Here is a 12,022-nt window from a genome sequence, read left to right as displayed (position 1 = left end):
TCAATATTTACAAATCAAACAGGATACAAAACCAGTGTCCCTTGGTGTAGCATAAGTTAGTTTTATTCATTCCAAGCTGCCCAATGTTGCTAGGACAGTTCATACTTCACCAGGAAGTAGAGACTAGAGGTTAGGGGTCACTGGCCCTCCCCACAAATGAAAGTGACGGTTCCGTTCAACAAATCCTCCATGCTGACCGCCATCACCTCAGTGCTGGAGTGACCGTCCTCCGCGTCTCCCAGGGCAACATACACCTGCTGGGATTGGTCCACAGATATCACTTGTCCCGCCACGCCAGCGGGGTCCTCCTCTGTCTCAATCACCTGATAGGAGGTATGACATGTCAATCACATTTCACTAACATGCCATAGTTACATTGTATGAGATAAGAGACTAAATACAGGAGAGCCTAGAGCCCAAAACCACCCGTCATCCCAACCCCTACTCCCTTTTTGAGATTGAATATGTGTAAGTAATATGGTGAAAATTACACTAAGGGCTCTATTCAATGACGCGTTACAGATTCCTCAATAGAAATGTAAAGGACATTTCCGATTGAGCCGACATATGCAGTGTTTACCGTGAATGCAGTCTGCTAAAGCAGGAACATTGCCTTTGAATTTCAATCACGCTGTATAGCTGAACTTCCGCGATGCAGATTGAATAGAGCCCTTGGTTTATTAGTGACGCAGCGGTCTAAGGCCTTGAACTGCCTTGCCTGGTTAAATAAATCAGAGGACAAGATGGAGTCATTACACATATTCACAGTGTAGGGAAGCGATTGGTTTAGGGTGTAGGGGTTGACTTAGGACGCAGCCTTACCATCTGAGAGGTGGAGGCCTGCTCCTGCTCCTCTATTGTCCCTATGTGGCAGGAAAGGAAGTGCTCCTGGAGCTGAAGCTGGGAGGGGCAGACCAGCGGGCAGAGAGAACAGCCGAACGCTGCCCCCTCTTGGCTGAAATGCTCAGTGCTGGTGTGCTCCTGCATCTCAGCCTCGCTGGGGAACAGGCCAGGACAGTACAGGCACTTCACCACTGACAAGTCTGGGTCAAAATTACAAACAACCATAAATACATTAATTTATATTGACATCCTAAAAAGTGTCACTATTCACTGCCCTTCTCCCTAACCTTAAAAATCAACCATATTCATTTCACATTCAAACAATCTATTAATTGCACATCATACCTATCATTCAAATAAATACACCTGACCAGCAGTAGGGGGCACAAAGTGCAGTGGAGTGGTTTCTCTTACATAGACAACCTTGTCCAAATGAAAAACTTTGCCTGTTTTTTAAAGCTACTTCTACTTTTAATTTGCTTGATCTCCAAGGAAGGCTATTCCTTAGACAAATGACTGTATGGAAAAATGTGCTCCTTGCGGTACTGTTTACTCTTGGAATTTTACAAGACATAACAAGACACTAACTCTGGTATTGTGACTGTGTTGGTTGTAGACCATATCAATGTGTTTTTTCACTGTAACCTGCGGCACGATCATTTAAGATGTCAAACATTTAATTAAGTTTAAATTGGTCCATTCTGGACTCCAAAGGCAACAAGCCCACCTCCCGGAACTCCTGTACCCCTCCCTATGTGGGTCCTAGGGGAACATTCAGCATATACCTGCTAACATTATTTTGCATGACTTGCATTCTCTTTTTCAGCTTTTTTGATAGCCCACTATACCAAGCAGAGCAGGCATAATCAAAATGACACTGAATCAAGGTTGAGACAAGCAGTTTCTTAACTTTCATGTTAAAATATCTAGTGTTACGATATAAAAATGTCAATTTGTTTGCCATTTTAGAAAAAATTTGAGCAGCAATCAGGTCTCCAGAAAGGGATTGAAGATACTTGTTTTAGATTCAATCTCCTTGACTACACAGTTTACCATTATCTTGTCAGCCCTAAGCAATCTATGTTTTGTTCCAAACAAATATGATTCAGTTTTTCCCAAATATAGTGACAATTTGTTGTCAGACAACCAATCGCTAACAAAATGCAATTCCTTACTCAGGGTCTCCTCCATGTAAACTGTATCCTTCCCTGATACCAGTATGGCTGAATCATCAGTATAAAGCAAGAGTTTGCACTTTACTGTATCTGGCACATCATTAACGTATATAAGAAATAAGAGAGGCCCGAAAATGGATCCCTGCGGTACTCCACGGGATATTTATTTGACCTCTGACAGAACATTACATACTTGAGTACTGTTGGTCAGATAAGACCTAAACCAATTCACTGCTACATAATTTAGACCCATGCATTTGAGTTTCATCAGGAGAATATCATGGTCCACAGTGTCAAAAGCTTTCTGCAAGTCTAACATGACCCTACCTGTATAGCTCCCCTTCTCACTTTCCTGCTTAATGTGGTCAAAAAGGTGGATAAGGCAAGTATACGTGGAATGAGCTGTTCTAAAGCCAGATTGTAGTTCATAAAGATGTTTGTGAAGGTATCCCATAAAGAAGGTATATAAGGTGCTGAGGATTGACACAGGCCTATATTTTCCTACATTTGTTTTACTGCTCTTCTTGTGGAGTGGAACCACCTGGGCTGTTTTGAGATCCTTGCGAAATGTACCACTACTAATAGAAAGGTTTACGATATGCGTTATCATTTTAGCAGTGGCACAAGCACTATCCTTTATGAATCTGCAGGAAGGTTATCCAGCCCAGTTGTTTTGCTTGTGCTCATTAAGCATAGTAGATTGGAAAGGTAACTTTGGGTCTTTCTTTCCTGTGGCGGTCCTCACGAGAGCCAGTTTCGTCACAGCGTTTGATGGTTTTTGTGACTGCACTAGAATATTTTCCGCATTGACTTACCTTCATGTCTTAAAGTAATGATGGACTGTTGTTTCTCTTTGCTTATTTGTGTTGTTCTTGCCATAAAATGGACTTGGTCTCTTATGAAATAGAGCTATCTTCTGTATACTAAACCTACCTTGTCACAACACAACTGACTGGCTCAAACACATTAAGCAGGAAAGAAATTCCACAAATTAACAAGGCACACCTGTTAATTAAAATGCAATCGAGGTGACTACCTCATGAAGTGGGTTGAGAGAATGCCAAGACTGTGCAAAGCTGTCATCAAGGCAAAGGGTGGCTACTTTGAAGAATCTTAAATATATTTTGATTTGTTTAACACTGTTTTGGTTACTACATGATTCTATATGTGTTATTTCATAGTTTTGATGACTTCACTATTATTCTACAATGTAAAAAATAGTAAAAATAAAGCAAAACCCTGGAATGAGTCAGTGTGTCCAAACTTTTGACTGGTACTGTACATTAGGAGTGCTATGGTATGTAGAAATATAACGTTATCGCAGCTCTTACCTGATTGCAGGTCCGGATTCCCCACCAGAAGCCCGTCAGAATCAAACATGCCTTTAGGAGACAAAAAATAAAAATATATTATTTAAAATTAAAACAAGAACAGTATATTCCTTACAACAGGGATGCACAACACTAATCTGAGAATAACAAAAAATTAAAACATTTTGCGATTATGGCAACCCAAGCAAGGGGGGGGGGGGCAGGATAGGCCTGGAAGCCAGGACATTTTTTGGGTCTCTCCCTGGCCGTCCTCACCTGTGTGCTCTGTCTTCTGGTGCTTAGCCAGGCTACTGGCACTGTGGAGGAACTTGCAGCACACGCTGCACTGCAGGAGAGACTTGAGCTGCCGGTGGGTCTGACCAGCAAACACTTCCGGGTGGTTGGTACGGTTATGATACCACAGTCCCGACATTTGCTGTGGACGGAGAGATATTTTAAGCAATATACACTGAGTGTACAAAACATTAACAACTTCCTAACATTGAGTTGCACCCCCCCACACTTTTGCCCTCAGAACAGCCTCAATTCTTCAGGGCATGGACTCTACAAGGTGTCGAAAGCGTTCCACAGGGATGCTGGCCCATGTTGACTTCAATGCTTCCCACAGTCGTATCAAGTTGGCTGGATGTCCTTTGGGTGGTGGACCATTCTTGATACACACGGGAAACTGTTGAGTGTGAAAAACCCAGTAGCGTTGCAGATCTTGATGCAAACCGGTGCACCCGGCACCTACTATCATACCCCGTTCAAAGGCACTTAAATCTTTTGTCTTGCCCATTCACCCTTTGAATGGCACACGTACACAACCCATGTCTCAATTGTCTCCATGCTTAAAAATCAATCTTGAACCAGTTTCCTCCCCTTCATCTACACTGATTGAAGTGGATTTAACAAGTGACATCAATAAGGGAACATGGCTTTCACCTGGTCAGTCTGTCATGGAAAGAGCAGGTGTTCCTAATGTCTTGTACACTCAGTGAATAATATAATACGCGCCATTTAGCGTGCATATATTTTACGCATGGGTGGTCCTGGGAATCGAACCCACTATCCTGGCGTTGCAAGCACCAAGCCCCACCAACTCGTCCTTCAATAGTAAAAGATGAATATAAATTTGTGTATGCTATAGGCTTATTAGTCTTTCAGAGCGATCAAGTTCAAAGAAATGTTTGACCCCGTTATCATAGACCAGAAACTCCCTTTTACAGGGATACTCGCTCTCTCACCTGGTAGGACTTCTGGCAGAGCTTGCAGCTGAATGGTTTGCCCCCAGCGTGGACGGCTATGTGTTTCTCCAGCAGGGAGGGGTTGGTGAACATCTTGTTGCACTCAGGACACTGGTGGTACTCCTTCGGGTGACACTCCTGGATGTGCTTCCTGTGGTCCTCCAGTGTGGAGAAACTGAGACGACACTTCTGACAGTCATGAGGCTCAGAGATGTCTGGAGAGGGGCGGAGGAGTGGAGGAAATGGAAAGAGAGGGAGCGAGTGCGAGCAGGGTGAAAGCCAGGCGAGATTGAGAGACATTTCTAAAATGTCCTCGGTGTCGTGTCTACTCACTTTGAAGTATGGGATATATATTTTTTCAGAGCATAAGCAGGAGTATCCTACTTACTGTGAGAGGTCTGTAGGTGAGCAGAGAGCCCGTTGGCCTGGCTGAAGCCTTTGCCACACTCCCTGCATACGTAGGGTTTGTCTCCGGTGTGTGTGCGCACGTGACGCGTCAGCTCAATGGACTGGGCAAACAGAGCCTCGCAGTACTGACATGAATACATTTTACCTAAAAACAAACCCCACAAACACATGTGTATTTAGTTTTTTGGAGAATTGGCATTGTTTTGTGAATCCTGGGATGTGAGATCTGTTATAGCGCTTCAATCTGGTGCTAGTGTGTGACCTTCAGAGTGTGTGTGTGTGTGTGTGTCCTACCCTCAGAGTGTTTCTTCTTGGTGTGGTAGGCCAGAGCAGCAGCCACACTAAAGCTCATGTCACAGTTTTTGCAGTGGTAAGGCTTCTCTCCAGTGTGCAGTCGCATGTGGTTCTTCAGAGACGAGTTGGCCCCAAACTTGGCCCCGCACTCCTCACACGCAAACGGCTTCTCCTCAAAGTGCTCTGTGCGTTTGTGGTACAGCATACCTATCGCAATACAAACACAGTCAATTGAACTGGAGACACATAACACACCAGGTGCTCCTGCAGAATGGTTAAGGCCCGGTAGGCCTGCTATACATTAGCAGTGGGTAAGATAGTGAGCTCCTTCCCTTTCAATGCAAAGAATTTTACTACGCAGGTCCCCTACACTAACACAATCCGTTCCCAGCCTCGATCGGGCAAACTCACCTGAGGGGTGAGCGAAGGTCCTGCCACACATATCACAGGACACCTGCGGCCGTTTCTTTTTGGCGGCTTTGGACTCTGGGTGGGCCTTGTTGCGGTGGAGCTGTAGTGCCCGCGATGTGGGCAGCTCCTCTGGGCACTCAGGGCACTGCAGCCTAGCTTCCTTGGACATGGTGCAGCGCTTGGTGTGGGCCACCATACGACACTTAAAACCAAAGGCCTTACTGCACCAGCGACACAAGTACGGACGAGAGGGGGAGGAGCGCTTAGCCCTGGATCTAGTCTTCCTCTCTCCTTCTCCTTCTTTCTCACCGTCCTCTTCAATCTCCTCCTCTTCTTCTTCCTCCTCGGCGGTGTCTGCGTCTGCAGTAGTGGGCGACTGGGGCTGCTCCTCCGGCTCTTCAGCCTCGGGGCCTGGGGATCGATGCAACAAATAATTGAGTAGGCTAATTGATTGACCATTTGATAATGAATCGGTTGCAATGAAGTCCAAAACAACAGAAGAGCGATGGATGGATCCCACTCACACACTGTAGTCAACTTAATTGTTGTTGTGTTGCCAAACATGTTGGCTAAAGCTTGAAACCATGCTGGTGTCCTTATTTCCCCTACTCTGTACCTGTAGCTCCCTGGCTGGTGTCCTCTCCTTGCTGAGTGTGCTCATGCAGCTGGGTTGCCAGATTGGGGTGAAACTCCTTAAGCAGACCCATCAGTGTGAGTAGTGTCTGGGCTGAGAGACTCCTCTGCTCCTTCACTTTGCTCTGGAGCCTCTGAAACACAGCAGGACCCCCTGGATCCCCCTCACTGCAGGACAGTATCACCTGAGATAGGTAAGGGTCAATACATGAGAATAATTCTGTAAACGTAGTAGAGGAAGACTTGTTCACCGTTTTAAGGAATGGAGTGTTGCATTGAATTGTGCGCTCTGTCATAGCAGAGACCACCCACTGGGCACAAACTGGTTGAATCAACATTGTTGCAACATAGTTTGTCCACGTATTGTGCCTTGGAATCTACTTGGAAAATACATTGGATTTGAAAATAGTCATCAACATAAACTGTTATTTTAAAGGTTAAATTTCAACCACAGGATTATGTACCTATGGTAACCAAATTTCAACACAGACAAACCTTGTAAAAAAATATGTAGAATTTGTACCTTTAAACCAAAGTCAGATCTTCAACGTTATATCCACTATCAGAAGAAAAAAACAGGCTGGGCAGCACCTCCTACTGGAGTTTGGATTTTTCTACTGCTACTCTTTGGTCTCCCATCCAGGGTTTTAACAAAGCCCTGCTGGTGATAACACATTAATCTGTTGTATAAATAAACTAAATATCTGGCATTGTATTCCCATTTGAACTTTGCTGTGCTTTTAAATGGTTGAAAGCACAGTGATAGATATTTGGGTGACAACTAAACCAAACATCTGACATTATTTTTCCATTGGAATTTGGTTGTGCTTTTTAGATGGTTGAAAGCATAGTGATAACACACTGGAAATTCAACTGACTTTTGGCTGTCTTTTTGAGTGGGTGAATATAGTTGTAATCCCATTAATCAACCTCTCGACCAAATATTACCCAATTATCCACATTGAAATGATGTAGTGCGCCCAGTGGGCACTGTCTTCCATCCAAAGTCTCACCTGTCTCTCCTCGGTGGAGATGCCGTCCCAGGTCTGCAGTGCTCTGAGCCACTGCCGCACATCCACCACCTCTGTATCCATCTTGACTCCTCCCTGGGACATGGGGTCCATGTCAGCTGCAACCAGGAAATACAATCTTAGTTGACATGTCACCTCACTCACAGAAGCATCATAACAGAATTAATCAAAATAAATCAGGACATAACAGTAACAAAACGGAACATCGCAATGAGCCCATTTGAATTCAAACCCACCTGTGCTCTCTGGAAGTTGAAGGCGAGCTCTTTTAGATGGTGGCCCATCCTTCTCTTTCCTCTCCTCTTTCACATTCAATGGCTCGCTCCGTGTGGCTGCTGTGGTCACTTCACTCTCCAAACCTGCCTCTTCCACCTTTTCCTTCCCCTGGACTCCAGAGGGGCCAATCTTCATACCGTCCTCTCCCATGCTAGGTACAGCTGTCTCTGGGGAAGCTGTGTGCTCAGCCTCCTGGCTCTGGAGCTGTGGTTGGGTGGTGATGGCGGGTGGTGGGGTAGGTGAGGCTGGTTGTGTAGTGTGTGTGGTGGTCGTCGACTGATTCATCAGGTTGGTGAGAATGTTCTTGCAGCCCACAGCTACGTCAAACATCTGCAGGCTGTCTGCGGCGGCAATGATGCGGGTGAAGTTGTGTTTCCCTGGGGGCAGCTTTCCGGTGTACACCATGTCCAGCAGGCAGGAGAACTCCTGGGACGACACCACAGCCGTGTCGATGGAGATGCTGTCCGAGCCCTCCAGCAGAGACCTGAGACAGAACAGAGGAAAGTTGTGGGTGTATGTAGGTTATGCAATGTTTATAAATCACAATGTGTCTACTGTAGGCTAGGAACTTTTCATAAATGAGGACAGTGCCATTTAATTGGACAATTGATTGAAATGAATGATTCATTGATCAACCTAAAGAGCAGACTGGAGGCAGCCAGCACCAGTTTGTGGGCGCGATGGGGTGTGTCCCCCACCAGAATAGAGCAGTCACAGAACTGACTCTCCTTCCTCAGGGCGCGGAGCTGCTGCATCAGCTGCCTGCTGTAGTTGGGCAGCTCCATCACAACCAGTCTACCTGCACAGGTATGGGGAATGAGGAAACATGGTAATGGCGACTGGCAATCTTGGTTACATTTGAGTCATTTAGAGATTTAGAGTGGTGAAATATATGTTTTACCCATGTTTTATGAAACAACCACACAGTATGATTATTGCAAATAAAGCCTTAAGAAATAACATTCACGCTGTACTGGTCATGCACTGGTGTGTGTGTGGCAGGGAGGGGGAGTCTGTTCTTGTTTTTAAACCCATGTTGCAGAAGGCACATGAAATTATGCATCAAATCATCAGCTCCATTGGAATTTATTTGATGTGTAGAGGAAAACACTAAGCAGTGTTGTGATGTAATCATCAATAACAAAGTATGTACATTGTGTTATGCAACGAGGGAGATGGCAAATGACCTTGCTATCTGGATAGCTTATAACCTCTAATAGGTAACGTAACTAGATAAAGTTACCTACTCGTTCAGAGTAATCTGATGTGAAAATATTGCAGACACACAGAAAAGTAGCTAACTAATATTAGCTCACCAACATTTGTTTTTTACTCTGATGTAGACCATGCTACAACCTGAACCTAGCCCTGCTAGCATCAAAAGCTAGCTTTGAGGACAGTGGAATTAGGTCACGAAATGTCAGAAGGAAACGATAAGCAACTACTAAATAAACTGACCAGAAAACAACTCCTCGTTCTCTTTACCTTGACTGTTATTCAAATAATCCGGCTCTTTATTTAAACTCCGTCGATGAACAAACTAAACAGCGCAATAAAGCTTCGGTATTTTGAAATGGCGATTGCTCGCAAGTATGTATAGAGAAAATAGGAGATAGGAATCCCATTGGGCAATGAATGGAACGAATAATGCGTCACACAGCAGACTGTCGACCAATCGAGTTCACGTTGTCATGCTGCGTCACGCAATCCTGTCTCCAAGTCAGGGTATGAGTCGAGGTGAGAGTATTTTAGAGAGTATTAAAAACAATGTTCTCCCTCCTACAATGAGTCAGGGGTTAATTAATAACACTGATACCTAAGCATAAAAAATAAGTGCTGCTCATCGATAACTGGCGTCCAATTTGTCTTCCTAATAATGAATATAATATATTAGCCTTACTACTTGCAAAAATAATTAAAGAAGTCCTGGATGCAATCATTGATGAAACACAATTTGGCTTCATGAGGAACAGACATATTTCTAACAATGTCAGACTAGTATTAGACATACTTGACAACTCAGACCTAATAACCGGATAGCTTCATATTATTTTTTGATTTTTATAAAGCATTTGACACAGTAGAGCATCAGTTTCTCTTCCACTCCCTTGAGAGACTTGGCTTTGGGGATTGTTTATGTAAGGCTATTAAGACTCTCTATGCAAATGGTAACAGCTCTATCAAATTGAAATATGGCACCTCACCTAGATTTGAGTTAAAGAGAGGAATTAGGCAAGGTTGTCCTATCTCTCCGTACCACCCAACTTCTTGCAAATTCTTGAAATAATAGTCCTGTACAAGGTATTTCCATTGCTGGTAAAGAAATTATTACAAGCCAGCTGGCTGATGATACTACACTTTTTCTGAAAGACACTAACCAAATTCCCATATCGATCAATATGATAAAATCCTTTCCCAAAGCGTCTGGTCTATATCTTAACATTAATAAATGTGAACTCATGTGTGACACCTTCATAATATGGTATTCCAGTAAAAGAAAAACGTACATATTTAGGCATAACCATTACAAAGGATCAAAAGTCTAGAGGCGTACTAAATTTTAACTCTCTTATTAAAAATACCCAGAAGAAGCTAAATCAATGGCTACAGAGGGACTTATCTTTAAAAGGAAGAGTCCTAATAACCAAGGCGGAAGGTTTCTCTAGACTAACATATGGCGCTCTATCTTTATATCTTGACAGTAAAATAAGCAAGGAGATAGACCAGATGCTTTTCAACTTTCTTTGGAGATACCATACCCATTACATTAGGAAAACTGTTGTAATGAACACTTTACTACTTTAAATAATACTTTGAAGATCAATTGGATAAAACAATTCCTAAGAAGACCCACTTCTATCTGGAATTTTATTCCTCATCATGTCCTCTCTACTTTTGGTGGCCTTAACTTCATGTTGTTTTGCAATTATAATATTGACAAAATTCCAGTGAAACTTTCTGCTTTTCATCGGCAGGTTTACTTGTCATGGTCCTTAATTTATAAACACAATTTTTCTCCACACAGATATTATATATGGAATAATTGGGATATATTGTATAAAAATACTTCTTTGTTTTTAGAATATTGGTTCCGAAATAATATCCTATTGGTGAGCCAACTGGTAAATGCAGAGGGTCTTTTACTCAGTTATAAGGAATTCTTATCACTTTACAAGGTCTTTGTAACACCTAAAGATTTTGCAATTGTTTTAGACGCCATTCCCTCAGGTGTTGCTCTGTTATTCAGGAACATGTCAAGACCTGACCCTCAGAGCCTACCTTCTATTGACCCTGTTGACTCATCAGTAGGAAAGATTTGTTTCTCTTTTGGTCCATTCAACAACAGAGCGATACGAACCTTGTTTCAGCAGGATGTTGTACCTTATGTCATGCCTTATTGGAATGGATTTATTGTCCATTGACGACGCATGGGAACACACAATGTGCGTCACTACGATTCCAATGCCGTTTCCCATCTCCTCAAAGGTATCTATGGTATGGGTAACTGCATATGTGTAGTGTCTGAAAGTGGGCATGTCAACATAAGTAGGAGGCTCATCAGCGCTCTGTAATTATTTTATTTAACCAGGCAAGTCAGTTAAGAACAAATTCTAATTTACAATAACGGGTTACACTGTTCAAACCCAGACGACGCTTGGCCAATTGTGCGCCACCCTATGGTACTCCTAATCACGGCTGGTTGTGATACAACCTGGATTCGAAACAGGGTGTCTATAGTGACACCTCTAGCACTGAAATGCAGTGCATTAAACTGGGGACCTCTTGGTTAGACGGTTTTGATTGAGTGTGTTATTCTGTCGTTTCTTAACCTCGTAATGTCGACGTCTGCTTCCTTCCTCGTGACAATCTAATTAGAATACAAAAATCCCCATAAAAATCAGTCAATTTAAAATAGAGATGTTTTTTTGCATTGGATGCGTCTCAATCCACCACATCCGTCTACGTAACACTTACGTACCTGCGCTGAAAGGTGACAAGAGCGGTGTTTGTCAGACCATGAGACATCCCAACAATCTGTCTTCTCACAAAATCGACTGTAGCGTTGGCCTACAAACTATAATGACCCCTCTACGGAATGATGATTATTGGTCAACTGTGGGAAGAATTGGAGTCCACATGGGCCAGCATCCCTGTGGAACACTTTCGACACCTTGTAGAGTCCATGACCCGACAAATTGAGGCTGTTCTGAGAACAAAGGGAGGTGCCACTCAATATTAGGAAGGTGTTTCTTCATCTGTGATTTGATGGGCTATGTATGATAGGGACACCTGGCATGTTTGTTGTTGAATGTACTTTGTATTGTTACTGTATGCAGCAGTTGTGTCCAAGACAAATTTCCACTTAGGGGCAATAAAGTAAATCTTGAATTACC

General features: G+C 43.3%; 1 protein-coding gene across 2 annotated transcripts; it reads right to left on the bottom strand.

Annotated features, from left to right (window-relative positions):
* Positions 1 to 37: 37 nt before the first annotated feature.
* Positions 38 to 9,230, bottom strand: zbtb40 (zinc finger and BTB domain containing 40). Of its 2 annotated transcripts, none has more exons than XM_024412745.2 (13): positions 9,087 to 9,230; positions 8,265 to 8,427; positions 7,589 to 8,112; positions 7,335 to 7,450; positions 6,305 to 6,506; positions 5,689 to 6,099; positions 5,278 to 5,484; positions 4,964 to 5,128; positions 4,576 to 4,790; positions 3,605 to 3,764; positions 3,350 to 3,400; positions 823 to 1,043; positions 38 to 323 (listed from the first exon to the last, which is right to left on the bottom strand). In XM_024412745.2, exons 2-13 carry the CDS (start codon positions 8,411 to 8,413, stop codon positions 138 to 140), a joined length of 2,607 nt encoding a protein of 868 aa, XP_024268513.1. In that variant the 5' UTR covers positions 8,414 to 8,427; positions 9,087 to 9,230; the 3' UTR covers positions 38 to 137. The 2 variants fall into 2 exon arrangements, with proteins under 2 accessions (XP_024268513.1, XP_024268512.1); XM_024412744.2 differs by having other exon boundaries at positions 9,114 to 9,230.
* Between the last annotated feature and the right edge of the window lie 2,792 nt (positions 9,231 to 12,022).

The sequence above is a fragment of the Oncorhynchus tshawytscha genome, linkage group LG02, assembly GCF_018296145.1.
Source record: "Oncorhynchus tshawytscha isolate Ot180627B linkage group LG02, Otsh_v2.0, whole genome shotgun sequence".
NCBI classification, from domain to species: domain Eukaryota; kingdom Metazoa; phylum Chordata; class Actinopteri; order Salmoniformes; family Salmonidae; genus Oncorhynchus; species Oncorhynchus tshawytscha.
This window is presented reverse-complemented; position numbering and strand designations above follow the sequence as displayed.

Excerpts from the sequence above, each read along its gene's own strand:
- zbtb40 (XM_024412745.2), bottom strand. The coding sequence starts at position 8,413 with ATGGAGCTGCCCAACTACAGCAGGCAGCTGATGCAGCAGCTCCGCGCC. Across the intron at positions 8,113-8,264 it reads GCCTCCAGTCTGCTCTTTAG|GTCTCTGCTGGAGGGCTCGG; the intron begins GTTGATCAATGA and ends GTTCTGTCTCAG. Across the intron at positions 6,507-7,334 it reads TCTCCACCGAGGAGAGACAG|GTGATACTGTCCTGCAGTGA; the intron begins GTGAGACTTTGG and ends TACCTATCTCAG.